This window comes from Scylla paramamosain, chromosome 14 (assembly GCF_035594125.1).
Source record: "Scylla paramamosain isolate STU-SP2022 chromosome 14, ASM3559412v1, whole genome shotgun sequence".
Taxonomy (NCBI): Eukaryota; Metazoa; Arthropoda; class Malacostraca; order Decapoda; family Portunidae; genus Scylla; species Scylla paramamosain.
In genome coordinates this window covers 4,018,374-4,042,422 of record NC_087164.1, presented here as the reverse complement: position 1 = coordinate 4,042,422, position 24,049 = coordinate 4,018,374, and the positions used below count along the sequence as shown (strand labels likewise).

Here is a 24,049-nt window from a genome sequence, read left to right as displayed (position 1 = left end):
TGGCATATTGTTTTCAGTCAAACAGCATGACAGACACCCAGCCACCCACTGCAGACTTGGAATGTCTCAAACCCTACCATCACGGCTTATTGTGGGGAGTAAAGATGGACGACAACCAGTTGTTATTGATGAAATCTTGTTTCTCTCCTTTATGTGTGGTAGGAAATGGCTCTTGGCTACATACCCAATGAAGTTCTCCCTCTTCCCATAATGGTGCATCTTATTTTAGCATTCTTTATTGTGGGCACCACCAGTATTCAGGTCAACATGAGAGACGGAGCAGTTCACTCGAAGGTGTTCGAAACCTTCCTTGGCGAGGCAGTAGCATGCTTTCCTGCAATCACTTACAATCATTGCATCTGGTTCAGTTTTATCCTTTGTGATTGTTATATATATATATATATATATATATATATATATATATATATATATATATATATATATATATATATATATATATATATATATATACATATATCAGCATCACCTTTACCACAGGCATAATGTCTCCACACATACCAACTGTCCTTCCTTAGGTCTTGTATTTTCTACATCTGAATTTTGACTAATTTACTTCCACAATGCAGCCCTCAATGCCTGTTTTCTGGCTGTTTCCCAGGCACCAGTCAATCAATATCTGTCAGTAAACACTCCACCAGTCACAAATGGTTTTATCTGAGTTGTAGCTTGTACCTGATAAGAAAAGTAATTTCTCAGAAAAAGATCAACAAAAAGATAATGATTTACAGATCCTGGTGTGGTGTTTCCAAATATAGATCTCTGGAACTGGCACCTTCACTTATGATTGTCAACAACCATTGGCTTGTCATAACGAAAAGGATTTTATTTGTGTCTGTCATGTAAACAGTGTAGTACTTATCACAATCTACTGTTTGTGGCAGGGCACCTTCTTCCTTGAGTAATGCAATGAGTTCTTTTTATCAAAATATTTGAGGATAAAAAAATTAAATAAATAAATAAATTAATTAATTAATTAATTAATAAATAAATAAATAAATAAATAAAAAGATCCGGAATGAAAAGAAGTGCAGTATTCCCATGTAGCTGGGGAACTGTTCTTACACGTTCACCTTGCCAGCCACCACAGCCCCCCAGGGAGAGAAAAAAAAAAAAAAAAAAAAAAAAACATGTGTAAGAAGCATAAATAATATCTCCACACTCGGGAATGTTAGTTTAAAAATAATATAAAAATTTTAATATATTTACTCTAAAAGCGATGTGTCTACACCCAATTAGTTGTTGCATCATGCAGCATAAATGCCTGTACCCTGTGTGACTGCTGATAAAGTTGTGCCTGGACACACTTTAAATTTGAGAGTGTGGACAGTCTCACTGCTTACCTGAGGGTTGTTAAGCAATGATTTTACAGTTTGTAACCAGGAAGACACTCTGGGATGTGTGATCAGACCTAGTGACAGTACTGCATATGAACACAGTAGACTGAAGAGTACCTACTTCAACTGGGAGCATTAGGAAACTCTAATCCCTAAAACTACTGTTCTATTGCTTTAATTTCCTGCCCCTCTAGTTTTTTTTTATCTATCCTCAACAGTGAGATTCTTAAACATCTATCACTTCACAACCTTCTATCTGACAGCCAGTATAAGCTCCATCATGGCCTGGTGATCTGGCTTTCCTTACTGAGTCTTGGTTATCTTCTTTTTAGGGATTTTTGGTGAAACTTTCACTGTTGTTGAAGACATATCAAAAGCTTTTGACAGAGTCTGGCACAAAGCTTTGATTTCCAAATTACCTTCCTACAGCTTCTATCCTTCTCAAGTTTTGTTTCTCACTGTTCTATTGCTACTGTGGGAGGTGGTCACTGTTCTTCTCTAGTCTACTAACAGTGGGTTTCTCAGTGTTCTATCCTGTCACCCACTCTCTTCCTATTGTTCATCAATGATCTTCAAAGCCAAACTTCTTGTTCTGTGCACTCTCATATTGATGATACCATCTCGCACTATCCACATCTTTTCATAGACATCAAACCCTCCAGGAATTAAACAATTCATGCAGAGACAAACCCTTCAGGAATTAAACAATTCACCCAGGGAATGCCATAGAATGCCTGACTTTTGATCTCTAAAAATTTCTGATTGGGGCAAAGCAAACTTAGTATAGTGCAACCTCAGTTCATGAACTTAATCCGTTCCATGACTCAGTTCGTGAAATGAAATGTTCACAAGGCAAAACCTTTTTTCCCATTGAAAGGTCACCATATATGAGTATGTAGGTACATATACATTAGTACATTCTTCTAGATTGTACTGATAGTTTTGCCATGCTGTGTTGCCAGGTGATGACAGAAACACAAATGCCATTTTCGTGTTTCGCTATTGTTTCTTTCTTGAATTCCAGTTACATGCTTAGGCTCCCTGTTACCACTATCACGTTTTACTTTTTTTTTAAGAGTCAAAATGAGGACTAAAACTCAGTGAGGGGAATACAGACCCACAAAAAAAATTATGAACACACCACTCAGACCAACACTGTTCTGGCAGGCACACTGAAACACAGCTGAGTATGTGCTTTCCTGCTGAGGTTTGCAGGGTGTTTGTGTGTTCACACACTAAAACCATTCATGAACCAATGGAAAAATTGTTCGAAAAATCTGTTCAGGAACCAATTTGTTTGTGAACCAAGGTTCCACTGTATTGTTCAATGCCTCAAAAGTCAATTCTTCCATCTATCAACCCAACACTTTTTTTTTTTTTATGTAGGAAGGACACTGGCCAAAGGCAACAAAAATCCAATTAAAAAAAAAATGCCCACTGAAATGCCAGTCCCATAAAAGGGTCAAAGCAGTGGTCAAAAATTGATGAATAAGTGTCTTGAAACCTACCTCTTGAAGGAATTCAAGTCATAGGAAGGTGGAAATACAGAAGCAGGCAGGGAGTTCCAGAGTTTACCACAGAAAGGGATGAATGATTGAGAATACTGGTTAACTCTTGCATTAGAGAGGTGGACAGAATAGGGGTGAGAGAAAGAAGGAAGTCTTGTGCAGCGAGGCCATGGGAGGAGGGGAGGCATGCAGTTAGCAAGATCAGAAGAGCAGTTAGCATGAAAATAGCGGTAGAAGACAGTTAGAGATGCAACATTGCAGTGGTGAGAGAGAGGCCGAAGACAGTCAGTTAGAGGAGAGGAGTTGATGAGACGAAAAGTTTTCGATTCCACCCTGTCTAGAAGAGCAGTATGAGTGGAACCCCCCCCAGGCATATAAAGCATACTCTATACATGGCCTTGTATAGAGTTAGCAGCTGGGGGGGGTGAGAAAAACTGGTGGAGACGTCTCAGAACGCCTAACTTCATAGAAGCTGTTTTAGCTAGAGATGAAGTTTCCAGTTCAGATTGTAAGTAAAGGACAGACCGAGGATGTTCAGTGTAGAAGAGGGGGACAGTTGAGTGTCATTGAAGAAGAGGGGATAGTTGTCTGGAAGGTTGTGTCGAGTTGATAGATGGAGGAATTAAGTTTTTGAGGCATTGAATAATACCAAGTTTGCTCTGCCCCAATCAGAAATTTTAGAAAGATTAGAAGTCAAGCGTTCTGTGGCTTCCCTGCGTGAAATGTTTACCTCTTGAAGGGTTGGACGTCCATGAAAAGACATGGAAAAGTGCAGGGTGGTATCATCAGCATAGGAGTGGATAGGACAAGAAGTTTGGTTTAGAAGATCATTAATGAATAATAAGAGAGTGGGTGACAGGACAGAACCCTGAGGAACACCACTGTTAATAGATTTAGGAGAAGAACAGTGACCATCTACCACAGCAGCAATAGAACGGTCAGAAAGGAAACTTGAGATGAAGTTACAGAGAGAAGGATAGAAGCCGTAGGAGGCTAGTTTGGAAAGGCAACATCAAAAGTTTCACCAAAATTTCTAAAAGAGGATGACCAAGACTCAGTAAGGAAAGCCAGAAGATCACCAGTAGAGCGGCCTTGACGGAACCCATACTGGTGATTAGATAGAAGGCTGTGAAGTGATAGATGTTTAAGAATCTTCCTGTTGAGGATAGATTCAAAAACTTTAGAGAGGCAGGAAATTAAAGCAATAGGATGGTAGTTTGAGGGATTAGAATGGTCACCCTTTTTAGGAACAGGTTGAATGTAGGCAAACTTCCAGCAAGAAGGAAAGGTAGATCTTGACAGACAGAACTGAAAAAGGTACAAGCACAGAGGCACATAACTACCTCTTCAATGACAGTCATCTGTCCCCCTCCTCCACAATGAACATCCCCTCTCCTTTACTAAAAATCTAAACTGGAAACTCCACATCTCATCTCTAGCTAAAACAGCTTCTATGAAGTTAGGCATTCTGAGTCATCTCCAACAGTTTTTCTCAAGCTCCCAGCTGCTAACTCTGTACAGGGGCCTTATCTGTCCATGTATGGAGTATGCTTCCCATGTAGGGGATGGTTCCACTTATGCTGCTCTTTTAGACAAAATGGAATCAAAAGCTTTTCATCTTATGAACTTTTCTTTTCTGACTGACTGTCTTCAGCCTCTCTCTCTCTCTTACATCACTGCAATGTTGCATCTCTTGCTTTCTACCACTATTTTCATGCAAACAGGTCTTCTGATCTTGCTAACTGCATGCCTCCCCTCCTCCCACAGGCTCACTGCAGAAGGGTTTCTACTTTCTCTCATCCCTATTCTGTCCATTTCTTTAATGCAAGAGTTAAGCAGTATTCTCAATCACTCATTTCCTTTTCTGGTAAACTCTGGAACTCCCTGCCTGCTTTTGTATTACCTCCTTCCTATGACTTGAAACCTCCACTCTTTCATTCTGTTTTGTCTCATCCAGCCTATGGACCAAGGAGCCATTGCTGCATTTAAGGCAAATTACCTTAAAATCACCTTTGCCCAAGCTATATCTGCTACAGATGCTGATCCAGAATTATCATTAAGAGATTCTTGGAAAAAATACAATCTTCTTAAATGCATCAAGAACATCGCTGCTGCATGGGAAGCTGTGACAAAGAAATGCATGAATGGTGTTTGGAAGAATTGCACTAAATGCTATGCGAGTACTTTTTGATGCATTTGATAATGAGAATGAACTAGAAATGATTCATGACAAAATTGTGAAACTAGCTAAAGATCTGTCGTTAGAATGTGAAATGGAAGAAATCAAGGAATTGCTAGACAAAGAATCTGAAGAACTAACAAATGAAGATCTGATTGAGTTGGATGAAGAAAAAGTAGCAGAAGAAGAAAGGAGGGAAGCAGCAGCAGAAAAGGAGGAGGAAGAGGAACCACAAAGAATGTTCACCACTAAAGGATTAGCAGAAGGTTTATCGCAGTTGAATAAACTTTTCGCTCATTTTGAAGGAATGGATCGAAATATTGAAAGATTTTCAAGAATTGAACGCATGGTTCTAGATGCTTTTCGTCCATACCGGGAAATTTATGAAGAGAAAAAAAAAAATGAACCATTCAGACAAAATTCAACATGTTTATGAATAAAACATCTTCTCCGTCTACCAGTACCCCCAGTGATTACCCTGATGATCCCCAGCCAACCACCAGCAGACAATAATTTCTATTAATTAAATATTAAAATTAGTTTTGTCCGAAAGTGTAAAATGATTCGTAATCTTGTAATGTATTTTGTGTTTTTATGTTTTGCAAATAAATCAAATGTAATAACCATTTATGTATTTGATTCAAACCTATAAATAAATTAAAAATAATACTGTTCGAGTTACAACAAGAACGTCTTATGACAGCTCTGTCAGAACCTAATGTCATCGTAAGTCGGCGACTACCTGTATGTATATATATATATATATATATATATATATATATATATATATATATATATATATATATATATATATATATATAGTGGAACCTCAGTTCTAGAACTTAATTCGTTCCTGAATGCCGTTCAAAATTTGAAATGCTCGAAAACCACAACCATTTTCCCCATAGGAATCAATGTAAAATGGATTAATCTGTTCCCAGACACCAGCCCCCCCCCCAACCACACAATTTTTTTACGTTTACAGCAAGATCACCGAACCTTCTACATGACATGTGAGTTACATGCTTGTATGTAACATGGACGTGATAGCCTGATTAAATTAACTTTGTGACACAAAACTCATCAGAAGATACTGTTTAGACCGTGCAAGTATTCTCTTTGTCACTGATCTTACAGGACACAGAAAGGAGCAACCCACTTGCCACCAAAATGATGGTGATCATAACACTCATACATCTTGCTGTTGGGAAAAGCTACTGGAAAAATGCAGGTGCGCAGTAGTGATGGTATTGTGGGTCATAGAGACTCACAGGTGGCAAGAACTGAGCGCCAAGAACTGTTTGTTTATATTGAGGCTTTTCAACAGGATCACATTTCAAATATTTCAAATATTGAATCAGTCTTACACTGTGCCTCTCCTTCAAATATATAAAAACGAAATAAATATTTATATAAACAATAAATCAGCAATAAATGACAACTTTTGCTGTCTTTTAATATCTGAAATCAATTAACTTTTTTTTTCTAGAACCGAATTATGGTACCGTAACTGAAGCAATGATAAGTTCAAATTTTATTTCGAAAACCGATTTGTTCGAAAAGGGAGACGTAGATTGACTTTATTTTGATACTATCATTATCATTTTTAATATTTATTTTAATGTTATGCTTCCTAGGTAACCTGCGCAGTGGAAAATGGCATTAAATAAGTTAAATTTGTAATTCACTCACTGAGTCACAGTAATATTCAAATTGATAATATAAATGCAAAAAAGTTAACATACTTAAGGTACCGGAAACGTTCACTATAGTAATAGTGTCGATACAGCAGACTGGCTGGAGGTGTGGATGAGGACAGGAGGCGTGTGCTAGGCAGCAACAGCACTGCAAAGTTGCCACCAAAAAAATTCGCAAGTCGCTAGCATAAGGAAAAAAAGGCGCTAAATTATGGGTGAACATTATGAAATATGGCGCTAAATGGGACAAAAAATGGCGCTAGTTATGGAATAAGAAATGTAAATGTTTGGCGCTATATTATTATGAAAATCGCTAGATTTTCCGTCAAAAACGTTAAGTTGGTAACATTAGACCTGAGCTAAAGTCTTCTATTATAGTTGCCAACTTGACAGTTCAGATATGGCAAGTTTTGGCAACCCAAAACAAGCTTGTGCTTGCTTTACCACGTGGTTTGCGGGTATGTTTGTGTTTGCGGAAGTACTTCTGCAAACACAAATCCGCAAATTTGCGGGGATATTGCCGCCAAACAAAAAATGACCTTCCGCAATTGCAGAGTTTGAGGTTTGCGGAAGTGCCCAGCTCTGGTGATCCTACAGCGCAAGTCCTGCAATACCGCCGGGTGTCAGGGGCTAGTTCATCACGGCGTGGAAAGTGGGATTTCACAATTTCACAAGTCAATGCCAAAATTATATGATCTTGCACTGATAGTAATTCTAGACTATGAAATAATTTACATGCAGTTTAGGTAGCTGAAATTGCGATGCAACTTAAGTATGCCATACATGCAATATATTTTTTTATGACGGTTAAATAAGTTCTTAGATGAAAATGATTCTGTGTAAGAACCATAAAGTCACTCAAATAAACAAATACAATCTTATTATAATCTGTGTATTCTTGAATCTCTATAAAGCGGCAACATATACAACGGTGCTGTTATAAGGTGCCCAGTTAAATCCACTTCAAACACAAACACTTGTTTTCTCTTGCCACAGCCATTCCGGTTACCCATTAAAATTGAGCACACCTGTGTCAGACATGCACACCTTCCCCTGACAACCACTTGGAGAAGCAGCGGCCAATAAACTCCGATGATGAACGAAAGATATTGTGTGTTGCCAATTGTCACCCTTCTACCACAATGATAACTACTTCACCACCCGTAAGAATGTGCCAGCAGCAATGTAATAAGTCCCTCTATTTTATCCATCTATTATCATAAAAAGTAACCATTCCTTTCACTGACTACGAGGTACGCACATTTTTTTATCCTTGTTTTCAGTGGTATGACGACCTGACGACATGCTGTCCTGCACTACATATGAGTATTAAGATGAATCTACCATTATCTATGGACTCTCCAACTGAAGAAATGTGACGCATTGTACGAAGACGTTCCACGCCCCCTATGGTACCAACATGCACAGCACCGCCTCAAGTTGGGGAGCTTTTTTTTTATTAAGCATGGAATTTTCGTTCCTTCTTATCTAAGCTTGTCACAGCAGAGAGAGAGAGAGAGAGAGAGAGAGAGAGAGAGAGAGAGAGAGAGAGAGAGAGAGAGAGAGAGAGAGAGAGAGAGTGTGTGTGTGTGTGTGTGTGTGTGTGTGTGTGTGTGTGTGTGTGTGTGTGTGTGTGTGTGTGCTGTAATGACTCAACCAACTCAAGATGCTGTGGATGTTGTGGTGCGCCTATAAAGGATGTGCTTGTTTCGTTGGTAATGAAACACACAGCTAATCTTATGTAACTCGAGACCGCCTGACATCATGGCAACCACTACGTGGCCATTTTTTTTTTTTTTTTTTTGTGTGATTAGGCTAATGTGTTAGGTTCCACACAATGCGCTTATATTTTGCCTTTTTTTTTTCTTTAATCTACATGTTTAACAAGCTGTATCTGACAAAGATGATGCAAGTGAAGTGGAGTGGTGACGCAGCACTAGTTCACTTCCCTCTGTGCGCACAATTCTTCCTGTTCACACCTGTGTGAATACCACCCTGCAGCCTTAAATTTGTCCAACTATTTTAGGAGAGGTTTTGGTGGTCCACTCAACACCTCTTGCCCCATACAACTGCAATAAAACAATTGCTATCTAAATATCAGTTTGATCAAGAGAGAGAGAGAGAGAGAGAGAGAGAGAGAGAGAGAGAGAGAGAGAGAGAGAGAGAGAGAGAGAGAGAGAGAGAGAGAGAGAGAGAGAGAGAGCTTAATTTGTCATTTAAAAAAAAAATGCAAGCCAATTTAGTTTGAGATTCTTTTTTATGTAGAGGGCCACTGGCCAAGGGCAACAAAAATCTAATAATAAAAAAAGGCCCACTTAATTGGCAGTTCCCAGAGCAATGCCAAATGGAATTATCAAACACAGAGGATGTGTTTTGAAACACGCCTCTTGACAGAGTTTGTAACAAGGAGGAAATACAGAAGCAGGCAAGGAGTTCCTGAGATGTTCTGATACTTCTCTCCTGAAACATATGAAGTCGCAGGACTAGGAAAGAAAGCCACATATAGAAAGCTCCAGAGCTCAACAGTAAGAGGGATAAAAGAATGGAGATAGTAATTAAATATTCCATTAATAAGGCCAATAAAATATTGGTGAGAATGAACAGAAACTTGAGCAGCCATGATGATGGACAAGCATATTGACAAGCTAAGAAAATAAATAAGAACATAAATGTATACATAATCAGTAACCAAGGAAATAACGGTGGAAGATAGCAAGAGATACAGCGTTGAAGCGGAGTGTGATGGACTGAAGACGGCTTTAGGAGGGAATTTGAAGAAGCGAGAAGCTCGACTCCACAGTGTTTAGCAGAGGCATGTGAGTGGAACCATCCTGACAGGATTCCTTCACACAAAGCACTTTTTTTCCGTGGTCCTCTGCTCGTTACATCGACTCTTTCCATTTGCCTGTCAGACAGACGTGATCGTCTTCACTGGGCAAGTTATCGTCACCCTCCGTTGTCAAATCAAAACCTCAGGGTAACAATAAGTTAACCACTATTTTGTCTCATTTATTTGTTTATTTATTTTATTTCATTTACAAACTATAACTAGAAATTTCTTAATATATTAAGATTATGAAATCAGCAAACTGCATACATCGTTATATTTATTTGCTTTATAACAGGGAACAGTGTTTTATATAACAGACCGCACTGACATTACTATTTGGTTGTCTTTGTTTCTTAAATCAAACTTTAGTTCCTGTACAGTGTACACCAGAGACCGATCACCCCTGCTACAGTGTGGACGCGATGAATCATCCTCGCTGGACTCGGAGGACTTCGTGACTGATACAAAGCCACCGTTGTGACCACAAGGATGACATTGTACCTCAACAAAGGCTTCTGCTTCCCGACGAGCCAACCATAAACGCATTTAAAGTCTTTTTTTTTTTTTTTTTATCTAGCATGGAAAACAAACTCAAATCTGACAAAATACATACCGTAATTGAGTGCAGAAAACTATTGGCAGCACTTGAGTTGCAGCCAAATGTGTTTCCACTCAACAAGAAGTACGAACAGCTGCCTGTCTGTATATGACGGGACGCAGGCAAGAAAGTTTTAGTGTTGATAAAAATAATTGACGGCGTTTTAAAATCCCTGTATAGAGTTAGCAGCTGAGAGAGAGAGAGAGAGAGAGAGAGAGAGAGAGAGAGAGAGAGAGAGAGAGAGAGAGAGAGAGAGAGAGGAGAGAGAGAGAGAGAGAGAGAGGAAAAAAAAAAGGTGGCAGGGAACACGGCACTCAACTCCGAGGAAGTTGCTTTAAGAAAAGAATTTCCAGTATGATATATATATATATATATATATATATATATATATATATATATATATATATATATATATATATATATATATATATATATATATATATATATATATATATATATATATATATATATATATATATATATATATATATATATATATATATATAAGTCGGCTGAAGTATGTACATACAAAATAGACGAGGGATATATGAGTAACTATAAGACTCAGTGTTACAGAAAGAGTGGACAGTGGGGGACTGGGAGGTTGTGTCGAACAGACAAATAAAGGAATTAAGTTTTAAGGCATTTCCGGAAGGTTATGTTGAGTAGACATGAATATATCTGGTTTAGAGGTCCTGCCTCACTCTGAAATAAAAGAAAATAGGATAATGTTTTCTGGTTACTTTTCGCGACCTGCTTGATTTATGATGTGCGTCTTGTGACACATGACGTTCAAAAATCACTATAAGCACGAGGTGAATGTGTGCAGAGACTGGTGGAAGCTACAATTGTAACGATGTATCGTGATCAGTATCGGTAATATCGGCCCTCTTTTTCAGAGTATCGGTATCAGAATTGATAACGGTTGATATTATCGATATTCAGAGAAAATACAGTATCCCTTGGTAATGAGCTACATCTGCCACCAAGTATGTGCAGGGCAGGCTGACGGCCTGGCATCAGTGGCCCTGCCACAGCCCTGCAGCAGCAGTAGCGATATGGACCAACAATGTTCGGTAAGGAAAGTTTGAAGATCGCCAACGAGATGAACAAATATAGTCGTTTAATATCCCTACCAATAGCAAATTCAAAATCTACGGTAATTACAAATCTTTAAAACTTATTAAAACTAACTGAATCGATATGAAGGGCAAGAATCGCTATTCAGGCAGCCTGCAACACACACACACACACACACACACACACACACACACACACACACACATATATATATATATATATATATATATATATATATATATATATATATATATATATATATATATATATATATATATATATATATATATATATATATATATATATATATATATATATATATATATATATATATATATATATATATATATATATATATATATATATATATGTTACAGTCAATACCTGAATCCAGACAATTTGTAAAGTGACTTATTTTTTCAGGCAATTTGTGAACTGCCTAACCTAACCTAACCTAACCTAACCTAACCTAACCTAACCTAACCAGGCAGTTCACAAATTGCCTGAAAAAATAAGTCACTTTACAAATTGTCTGGATTCAGGTATTGACTGTAACATATATATATTTGCAAGCTGCTTCTACACGACAACTCGCGCGGAAGACGCCAGTGGTGCGTGAAGGGTCATGTTGTCTACCAGCTTGTTCCCTTGTCTCCTTGCGGAAACTATTCACGTGAGTCTCCACGCAAACACCTTCGCAGCACCAGACCAAACATGCATTCTGTGGAGTCTCCTTTCTCTTCCACGCAGGCTGCCTCTTACAGGTAAAGCCTAAAGAACAACATCGCCTCCCTCTGGGAAGCGTGCCACATACGCATGTATTGTGTTAGCGCGACTTGGCAACAAGGAAGACCGTAGAGCCCCCTCAATCTTCCTTGCCTGGCATTCACACACTGCACTGAACCCGCGGATCAGTCTCGTGAAGCACCACTAATATAATAGTTCATAGTTCTTACTGATAGGCCATGGTTCTATGTAAATGTCGATGTCGATTTCTGAAGGCGTCTTTCATGGATGACGGGATACATTTACGTCCTCACGACTTAAAGTAAGTAGATATAACAATATACTTGAGACACCGCCAGCCAGGCCACATGACTTCCTATCAGACCCAACATTACTACGCTCCACACTCAAGGTTCCTTGATGCTTCACCACCTCCTCCACCAGCAATGCCTTCCTCACACACACACACACACACACAGAGAGAGAGAGAGAGAGAGAGAGAGAGTCCTCCTGTCATTCGTTTACAACTTTACACAGACATGAGATAAAGAAAAAAAAATCCATGTCAATTTTGGCAATGTCTCTAGGTTGGAAGTTGCCCTTCTTTCGCCCTGGCAACAGTGCCGGATACAACCTTGGCAGTGGAGGCTGTACATGCACGTGTACACAGTGCCTCTCTCATCACCATATCTGACTTACTTCCTCTCGCACACCTGAGCGACGCCTAGCTCGAGTCCTGCGTCAAGTCTTGAGCTTCTGTTACCTACGTATGTTTCAGATCGATTCAACCATGGTAACCTTTGTCTCGTGTAGTGTTAGACGGCATGGTTGTAGAGGTCGTGACTCCAGCTGTCAGAGTCGAGCGTTGAAGCCAGTCAAGGCACCACTTCATTGAATACGTTAAATGTTTCACCACAAACACTATCGGAGGTGTATGACCTTAGCTGCTGTATCCTGCAGAGTCCTTTATAGTACAGCTGTGAGGTAAATCGTGTTAATTCATCTTAATATTTCACGAGTTCAATGTCCGTTCAAGAGATATACCCATAGTTTCCACATCATAGTACGAGCTTCAAGTGTCAGTGTTCCTTTCTGGTGCTAAATTAAATGACTGGCTTCTGCCATACCGGCATACTGAATAACATGGAATGCGACATGAAAGCAACCATCCTTCTCTTCCCTATTCAGTAGAGTACGGGCATGCGTGCATAGCCTAGCTTCCATGCATGACCTCCGTCTGGTCTCATCCCTGGAAGCAATTGTGATGTGATAAGAGAGAGAGAGAGAGAGAGAGAGAGAGAGAGAGAGAGAGAGAGAGAGAGAGAGAGAGAGAGAGAGAGAGAGAGAGAGAGAGAGAGAGAGACCTTGGTCCGTTAATCGCACTGCACCTCTAGTTGTTTTACGAAGAGTCGTAAGACTACAAGTTTTACACACGAATTATTTTGACGTCATTAACAAGGGATCACCTTCACTTGCCTCCAGCATCGTCTAATATATTGTTCCTTATTGTTGTTTCAAAATGCTTTCACTTTTATATCACAGCAGTCATTCGCACTAACACCGCTAGTATCAACACGCTGCATGTCCGGTTTTCAGAATATTAACGTGTAACGATAGTTTATCACAAACATATATTACTCATGCTTTACATACTTTGGAAGACTGGCGGCATACTTCACGAAGACAATGACCCCATTTTGTCAAGACAGAGTCATGACAAATTCAAAGCTACTTCAGTGCAATCTACAGTTATTTCGACTCGTGTCTCGACTCTCCACAGGTCCCAACACAGTTCTGTCTTCACTCCAGCTAGCTGTTAAAATTCCTCATGGCAGCTGGTGTGCTTTGAGTTGCCAGGCGACGCACTTGGTCATTCAAAATAGATTAAAAAGATCCAATTGACCTGTGGTTTATAATATTTACAAGTCTCAAGAACATTATTCCCCTGGCGACGATCTTACAAACTTGGGTCGTCACTTATTCCAAGTCGGACTCTCTCTCTCTCTCTCTCTCTCTCTCTCTCTCTCTCTCTCTCTCTCTCTCTCTCTCTCTCTCTCTCATTTTCTTCGGCCTTGTGGCTATAAAAGTTAATCAGCAAAAACATCTCGTCCTATATTTTCTGAGATTTTGTTATTTTCTTTATGTAATTTCGACGGGAATTAACGCGAATTAATTTCGACGGGAATTAACGCGAATTGGCACTAGCCAATCACAGTAGTCCAGCAGTTATTTGTTAGGTAATGTGCTGGTAGTACACAACATACCGTCACTTTCGATAGTCAAAATAACGAGAAATACTGCGCTATCAGCCACTTCGTGAAATGACAAAAATTCCATGGTCATTTCACGAAATTACTCGTTTCAGGCGGACTCTCGCACTTACAGGAAAGTGATAGCTGTGGGCTTGTTCTTACTAGTCTTGTCCTTGATAAGCCTCCTTTATACGTGTGTGTGTGTGTGTGTGTGTGTGTGTGTAAGAGAGTCACGCACAGAAAAATGCCTCAAACAGCTGACGCGTTTGTTATGATTGTGAGTGTACAAACAATTTCTAACAGCAACTAACTGGGAGCACTGTAAATAACCACAGCTTACAAAGAAAGGCACTCACTTTGGTCTGGATGAATGCTAGTAGGAATATAATGTCCAGAATTCTTCACTCCAAATGTCACGCCCTAATGCAGGATGATAAATTTAACACACAAACAACACTTACTGATGTCTTATTGGACTTCATCAACTATTACATCACGCATTACAATTCGGCTTCAGTAATTATATATATGTATGTATGTATGTATATATATATATATATATATATATATATATATATATATATATATATATATATATATATATATATATATATATATATATATATATATATATATATATATTCCATACCCAGATAATATAACACTCGTTGACACTTTATAATGCCATCCTTTACTTTCAGTCTATATGATTTAACATAGTTTTCTTCACATTAAATTTCAGCCTTGAGAGTAAATACTTTCTAGTTTTGTGTGTGCTGCAGTTCCTTCGAAGTTTTACGCATTGCTATAAAGTCAGCAAATCTGAAATTATGTACATATTATACTCGTACATCTCAAATTCTGTCTGAAGTCCAGTGAGTTAATGATAAAAAGTTCTTTGATAACGAAACCGAAGGAGGAGGGGGCGGGAAGGAGACTACTGTTACCCAGTTAAGAGGAACTGTGATCATGAAATAACTGTACGTTTAAGATTGCAGATGCAACACTGCAGCGGAATGTGAGATACTGAACATCGTCATTATAATTATAAAGGGAGGGAGGGCGGTGAATATTGAGAGAGAGAGAGAGAGAGAGAGAGAGAGAGAGAGAGAGAGAGAGAGAGAGAGAGAGAGAGAGAGAGAGAGAGGGGGGGGGGGGGTGGAATCCAGTGGGAGCGCAGCCCTCCAGAGGTGTGGCTCTCCGTTAGAATAGAATGGCTGGGTAACTAATGAAAAAAAAAATGCCCAACATTGTGTCCAACATATTTATCAAGGAGGGGCGATAATGTGGCGAAAATCTTGACCTAAGGTACATTTCATTTTTTTCCCCAGTATTAAAACAATTGTAATATTAAAACGTGTGTACAAATAACAATAACAAGTAGGTTACTATTTAGAATAGTTTGGTATGAGTTCCTGAGCGATGACTATTAGGCGTTTTAAAATAAAGCGTGTTTACCAGTGCAGTGACTAGTGAGTATTCTTCGCCGCGCGCGCACACACACACACACACACACACACACACACACACACACACACCTGAATGTGATAAGGTAACGGTTTTATCGCTTATTCAAATACTTATTCTCTCTGATTTGTGGGTTTATTTTCGTAACGAATCAGATTTCGCCAATTCAACGAGCTCACATAAAACAACGAGTCATAAATCAACTTCACTCCCAAGAGTAAGTCGTTAAAAACAGAAACTTGAATCTGACCCTGAGTCGGTCTCCTGATCTTCCAGCACAAAGCGCTGAGGAGGGTGACATGCCAACTTGAGTGACATCTGCTTTATTTTTTTTATTATTATTATTTATTTTTTTTTTTTTTTTTTTGGTAAAAGCGATGACATCAGGCAGAGATGTGTGACTGCCAAATAGCTTCAGGATACTGCGCATCCGGGTGAGTGGCGCGCGGCAGGTGGGCGGAGCATCAGGGAGTTGGCAACAGGGCAGCAACAGTTACACGTGCCCAGCATCTCCACCTTGAAAGGAGGAAACCTTCCATAACTAGCATCCACCCTCCCATCACCCTTTGTTTCCCCTGACAGCTCACAAACACGTAGGCTTTCACAATGTTCTGGTCAATGGACGGCAATGTAATGGAAAGTTCATAATAAAAAAAAAAAAATAAATAAATAAATAAGGAGAAAAAAGATGCCTTGACGTTAAAGGTACGTAGGTTGGTATGTACTAACGCAAAACTAAAATAAAAGCTTGCATGACTTGGCGGACACATGTGCAGGTGTTATTGACCTCAAGCCTGGCAAGCGGTACCCTCACTCTCTCGCCCACGCGCAAGCAGGCAACTTTCCCCGAAGCACGCTATGCGCCGCATCCCTAGACAACCTCGACCCTTGTTCCAGATGCGAGATCCGTGATAAGGCAGAAGCAAGCTCGTGATCGGTCAGCCATGAGGATCATTCATCTGTCTTACGTACAGTTATTACTCACTGCTCAAAACAAACGTTCACCGTGTACTCAGGCGCGTACACAAAACGTTTATGTGCAGTAGTATGAATTAACTCTACTCAGTAAAAAAAAATAATAATAATAATAATAATACAAAAATAAATTAAAATTTTATATATATATATATATATATATATATATATATATATATATATATATATATATATATATATATATATATATATATCTTAGAAGCTTGATATTTGTTGAGAAATGAACATTACTTCGTAAAGCTACTACTGCTACTATTACCGCAAACATGCTAACTTGACAATTCGACACCCGTTCCCCTTCCCAACTCTAGTGTCATGAAAACAGCCGGGGCGGTGGGTTGTTGTCAAGTGTTGCCAGCAGCACTGGATAATTAAAACTTTTGGCGGGAAAGTGAACCCTGTCACTACATACTTATTCCTAATCACTAAAGAGTGATACACGCGACAACTCAATCACACTAATAACACAAACACGCAGACTTAGATCATAATTTGCATAGTGACCGTCACCCCTTTAGGTGTGCCACAGAAACATGCAGTTACTAGGCGGACGTGACAGAACACAAAGACAGGTCGGCTATTCAGATCTGTCAGGTCAGCTTACCTTGCCGAAGTAGGCAGCCCAGTGTGTGGGTGTCCAGCCATAGTAGGTGTCCTCGAGAGTGAGGTGGCGGTGCGTGGCGTCCTGCTGCAGTAGAGCGGTGAGTGCCGCCACATCCCCATCACGACACGCCCGGTGCAGCGGAAAGTTCTTAGCTAAGGCAGTTTCACTCATCACACTCCAGTTGCCGCTGTGGGTTCTGTTTACCTCGGTTGACATTTGTAATAATGAGATGTTTTTTCAGGTTGATATTATGATAGGCTTCAAATGTTTTGGAATATTACGGACAAGCGGAGCCACGTCCTTACCCGCCGCCTGTCCAGTAAAGACAGCCTCGGTCAATGTTGTGCCGGGATTGAGCTGCGCAGGGCGAGTTGGGACATGAACTTTCTCTTTGATATTTGTGCCCTATAATAATTGCAAAATGCTAAAAATGTATTAAAACACATATAGATATGATTTGAAGTCATAATTTTCATTATTGCATTTCTGAATTACACTGGAAATGTTTGTTTATCATGGGATATTTCATCTCATGCATCCCTTCGTTGCTCCCTCGCTTTAATTGGTGTTCTGACGATCGGGAAAAAATAAATGAATGAATGAATGAATGAATAACCTGATTGTTTTTTTCCTTGTTCTTGCATTCTGACAAACATATTTTGGTTGGCAACAGCGATTGCTACCTATACTACACGAAATAAACGTTATACAGCATAGCCTACGTGAAAGGCAATGCTGACTTTTTACTGTCTACCAAGGCAGGCATTGTGATCAGTGACTGAGTAGTCATTACATTGTTCATATCGTTGTGAAAGTTGTGCATGTTCCAAATAATGAACATTGTCGGTAAGAGTTTAATAATCAAGGTAACTGACAGTGTTCGGTAATGATGATATATGTAAACAAACAATTTAATTATATATATATATATATATATATATATATATATATATATATATATATATATATATATATATATATATATATATATATATATATATATATATATATATATACACACACACACACACACACGTAACACGTATAAGAATATCCACTAATTAACACTACATATTATTATTATTATAATAATAATTATTATTATTATTGATTGTCAAGATATACAGCTGAACTAGTACTATAAAAGGCAGCCACAGCAACGTAGTGTGATATTCTTTGAGGGTCATGATTTAGTTTTATTTTTCTTTCCTTCTTAGTAGAAAAGAACTTTAGTTTTAACTAGTGTGTGTGTGTGTGTGTGTGTGTGTGTGTGTCGCAAGCAGCGTTACAAATCTAACGTGGAAAATGTTTTGTTTGTCGATGGGAAATCCCTCTTGAAGAGTTTGATGGAGTGGTTTCCGTTGTGTGGGTGATGTCTGGAATTCACTTCGCCTCTCACAATGGCTCTATCATATCAGTTTCCCCAATTTCTAAGTTTATTTCTGCCACAAATCATCAAGGAATGACAGAATTTAAAGTAATAAAACATTCTGGAAAAATAAGCAACTAGAAATGAGTATAGATAAGTCTAGGCGCCTTAACGTTCTCTAAAGAGATGCTGCTAGAGAAAATGGGATATGAAACTTTTATAATCATAAAATGTGACAGTGTTCGCGTGGGCACGAAAAATTGGGTATCATTTAAGTTGGTCCCCTACGTTTACCTGGTGGTTCACTAAGGAACAATTACATATTAATGGCAATGACTTTTATTAATGAATTCTCTTCTATGTCCATAAATGAAGAGCCTCACCTCTACAAGTCTTCCATAGCCACTTTGATTTTGTTTCCTTGTCCAGATATTGACGTTAACTCAAGCATGGATAATGATAGGGCACATCCTATGATCCTATGCTCATGCTTCCCCACCTCTGTCTCTGACAGCTCAACCTCCCTCTTCCTCGAAATATTCTAGTATCCCAGTATTCAAGAGAAGCGCATGCTCCATTTGCATTTAGCCCATGAACCTAACACCAATGTGTTGTGAGACCTTAGAAAAGTAATTTCATCTAACCTTCTTAAGGCCACTTTGTGTAGATCCACCAATTCTATAATAACATTGTATGTACAAATCCCACATACATCTGATCATAAGTTTGGTTTCTTTAGAACACAGGCATACTTGAATTGGTCCAAAGGAAGTAAACCAAGCAGACTGTGGGAATGTCTGAGCTGCAATACAATGAACAGCTTGCCATCTTACATTTGTATTCAATCAGACAGATTACTAAGAGCTGGTATATGTTAAACAACATTCCACCATAAATCCAGTCCCAATCCTGAAGATCTATTTGTAGTGGTGGCTCAAACAGTTGGCACCCCAAGTCACAATTTAAATTGGCCCCCTCCTCCTCCTCCTCTACTCCAATCCTCACCTATTCCTCACCACAACCCACGTGTCTGAGGCCACTGACAGCAGATCCTTTTCTGTTCCAATTCCAAAGTTAGCTGTTGCATCTATTTACATAATAATGTAACTTGCTCTATTGCCCATGCTCTTGAGTCTTCGGAATCTATCACCATTTATCACTATCTAGCTAAGGCACTGCACAAAGGATTTTCTGCAGTGTAGTTACATCCACCCAACAACTGCAGTAGTGCACACATGGAGTGTATTCAATTGTGCAGTTGTTACTAAAGTTGACTTTGTGATAAGACAGCAGTGTCATCGTGTCTGTTGGAGGGGCAGCATATTACTTCTGTGTGAGATAAATGTGCAGACTACTTTGTTGATGAAAGGAAAGCAAAACTGCATAATGATTGTAAAAATAGTAAATGAAACTGATGGTTTGTTTAATTTACTCAACTACATTTTTTTTTAAGTCTTTTGAGAATATTTCTGCAATTTTCTCCAAACATTTTCATTTAATGCAAAGAACTCATATCACATGACTGGCCACTTTTCTATTCCTTTAATCGATAAATCAGTGTCAAAGTGGTCACTACCCATTATTGTCACCTTGAATGCATTAGGTAAATACAATTTCATGGAGCTGGAGTTGCCATGACAATAGGCAGTCACATTTCTCATTGGCACTTGTCACAGGTCACATTAGCCAGCGAGGTGTGCCATTACCTACAAATTCCATCTTCTACTATTTCTTTCATGGCTACTGTTCTCAACTTGCCAACTGCAAACATCTCCCCCTCCCCACAGTCTCACTTTACAAGACTATACTTACTTCCATTCCCATTCTGTCCTCTTTATTAATGCAAGAGTCAACCAGTGTCTTTACTCTTTCATCACTTCTAATGGGAAACTCTGAAACTCTCTTCTTGTTTCTGTACTTCTTCCTCTTCACAACTTGAACTCTTCCAAGAAAGGAGTGTCAAGATATCTCAAAAAATAAATTGGCATTTTCTCCTACATTTTTTTTACTATATATATATATATATATATATATATATATATATATATATATATATATATATATATATATATATATATATATATATATATATATATATATATATATATATATATATATATATATATATATATATATATATATATATTTATTTATTTTTCTTTTTTTTTTTCTTTTAGCGGAGAGGGAGGTAACAGCATTGATTTTTTTTTTTTTCAGGCTGTCCTCCTGGATACATAAAGAAAAAAATATTGGGGTGGTCATCCTTTACTAAAGGTCTCAAATGGAAATCACATATTTTATTTCCTGTTAAAGCAGTTTCGACAAACTTATTTGTGCCATCTCTGCCATTTGATTTCCTCTTTCCTTTCCTTCTCCCTTGCTCCATAGGAGAGTGTTGTTAAGTACATCAGTGTGGGGGAGTATTAAATGCTGTCCACCAATCCCATGCAGTGTCTAGTATTTCGCACTAAGGCTTTGGGCAGCAATTCCCGGTCAGAAAAATGAGCTGTGACAATCATTTCACTCTCATTATATTTTCCTGATCATTTTGCATCTTTTACCAAGAACTACTGAAGGGGGTGAGGATGGGCTGTCAGTGCACAACTCTACCCTTGTCATCTCCCTCTCTGTTACAACATTTAGCCACCAGGCTCATCTCCATAACTTGAATCTTCCATAATGACGATACAATAGGCATATGACTGGTAGTGACAATTTATCTTCTAACACCAAAGCAGTCTGAGGAAAGGGATATGTTAACATCTCTACCTACCTTACCTATTCCTTTCACCTGATAAACTAGGTTATTTCACTATTATGTGTTTCTCTGACCTTGTTCTCACCTCTACTTTATATGATGACTCATTGAGTTATTTGATGTGAAAAAAGTGGCTTAAAATACTATAATCATTGTGCTATTTAAATACTCGTAGTTATCTTCTCCCTTCATTAAACTAACTTTATACAGGGATTTTACCTGCTCTACAAATAGTACAGCTCAAGCTTCTGCTGTATGGTACTCACTTTGCTTCATTCATCAGGATGGAGTCTTAACTTTTCATTCCATTACCTCTCCTTTAACTGTCTTTAATTTCTACCACTCTGATGGAATGTTAACCATTTTGTCTTCTACCATTATTTTCATCATCACTAATCTTATGAATTTACAGTACTATGTGTCCTTCATCCACTCCTGGCCCTGCTGTACAACTCACCATCATTCTTTCCATCTTAAAGATCCAAGAGTTAACCAGCATTCTCAGCCTCTGACTCCTTTAACTGGTAACCTCTACAACTTAGTGTTTGATTCAGTCCTTCACCTCCCCTTGACTAAAACTTCCTCAAGAGTTATCAGGATACTCGTGCAGCAGCACTCTGGTGTGATATATATATATATATATATATATATATATATATATATATATATATATATATATATATATATATATATATATATATATATATATATATATATATATATATATATATAACAATGTCCCTCAAACACCTCATCAGTATTACATTTCAACTTCATCTATCCTGCTTTCATAATCTAGCAATTCATATTTCTTATATAATGACAAATTAAAGCAAAGAGGAGATAGAAGACACCTTATAATATTATAGTTTAAAAGAATTATAAAATAGTTAGATTCTGAGCAACATCTTCCTGAAAATGTGAAAAGAAACTTTTAGGCTCTGGGATTAATAGAAACATCTTGTAACTGCACACTTTTTAATACACTACCTGTAAACAACCTTGTTATGACAATGCTTCTCTAATACAATAATTAATTTCACCTATAAAATATTTTTCCCAAACTGACTCTCAGTACATTGGAGAACTGAGCTGAAGGATGAAGCACAGCAGCAAACAGGATGATAATGTTACTGCTTCTTTGTATGAATGTATGAGTAACAAGCTTAACATCAGCCCAACACTGTACTGAAAAAAAAAAAAAAAAAAAAAAAAAAAAAAAAACTATTCTAACACTCTCCTATTTATGTACAGTATATGTTTTACATATAACTTTCTATTGCAGCAAACTAACTCTGGAGTGGAGAAAATGAAAAGTTATGTAACTGGAACCAATCAAACTTAATAAAGTCTACAATATTCCAGTTTGGAGTTCTATTTCTCCCCACTTAATTGAGTCACAGCTGTTTGTTGAATAGTGAGAAGTGTCTTGATGGTTGTGGAATTACTTTGGAAATAAGCCTAATAATTTTCTTAATGAAAGTACATATTTGACTTCAAGAAAGTGTACATGAGTGAAATTGGAGGTCCTAACACGAGAGGATGGCCACTTGGAAGGTGAAAGGACATGAAGTACATGTGCAAAAGAGGTGCTAACTGAGGAGGAGAACTTAAACTACCAAGAAGGATGCGTTTGTATATGGGGGAGGTGGAGGCTCTTCTGTTGTGGCCACCATTGGGGACTCTCCTATAGGGAGTGAGGTGTCAAAGAGATAGAGACTGAATGATAGAGCCTTAAGTTATCTTGATGTTGGTGGACACAATGATTAAGGAGATTCAAAATGAGGAATTTGTTTTGGAAGACTGTATTAATACAGGACCTAAATCCTGACTTGTTTTATACAAGTCAAGTGGTTAATAAAAGTCTTAGGATTTACAAGACTGTAGTTCTTCGACTCTAACTTAAGTTTTTGGGCATGGCTCAGGGATTCTCCAAGAGACCGTGCTGCTGCCACATCACTCCATCACTCTACTCAGAGAGGCCTGCCACCCCACTTGTGTCATGGACACCTGTGGTCAAGGTCACTTGGGCAGCAATGTCACATGAGTCACTTTGATGAGTGAAATGGAAAGTTTACAGAGTTTTCGTCTTCCCCTCAAATCCCAATCCATTCATAACACCATGCAGTTGTATTATGAATATATATATATATATATATATATATATATATATATATATATATATATATATATATATATATATATATATATATATATATATATATATATATATATATATATATTCCATAAATAGATAATGTACAGACTAACAGTGAGACAGATCGCCAATGTGCATGTCATCAGTGATGTTTCAACAATGTGGTCTTTCCTGGGCCATGCCAAAGGGCTCAAGTTAGGAATCAATAGACTATAATACAAATGGCCTGAAGTGTAAAGCCATTTGTTCTTGCAAGTTTCATTAAGTGTGAATGGAAGTGTACATACCTGTCACCCCACTGTTTAACATGATGGGTAAAAAAAAAAAAAAAAAAAAAAAAAAAAAAAAAAAAAAAAAACATGATTGCCTAGCAAAGAGATCTGTGGGCCACAAGTGCTTTTTAAAATCCTTCTCTTTTTATCGAGAAAAATATTTTCAAACTTTTTTAAAACTATTATTTGCAATATTGCTA

At 38.1% G+C, this 24,049-nt stretch overlaps 1 protein-coding gene across 13 annotated transcripts in view; it reads right to left on the bottom strand.

Moving 5' to 3' along the window:
* LOC135106765 (serine/threonine-protein phosphatase 6 regulatory ankyrin repeat subunit B-like) overlaps window positions 1-17,641 on the bottom strand; it is a 136,384-nt gene extending 118,743 nt beyond the window's left edge. For 8 of the 13 annotated variants that reach the window (XR_010271458.1, XR_010271457.1, XM_064016045.1 and 5 more), the window contains exon 1: window positions 17,293-17,639. Coding sequence is in view for 8 of the 13 variants with exons in the window: in XM_064016045.1 (XP_063872115.1) it covers window positions 17,293-17,508 (216 nt within the window). In the remaining 5 variants the exon portion in view is untranslated. Of the gene's footprint in view, window positions 1-13,626; window positions 13,776-17,292 lie in introns of those variants that run through there. The other 5 variants (XM_064016041.1, XM_064016050.1, XM_064016040.1 and 2 more) reach the window with 3 other exon arrangements.
* Between the last annotated feature and the right edge of the window lie 6,408 nt (window positions 17,642-24,049).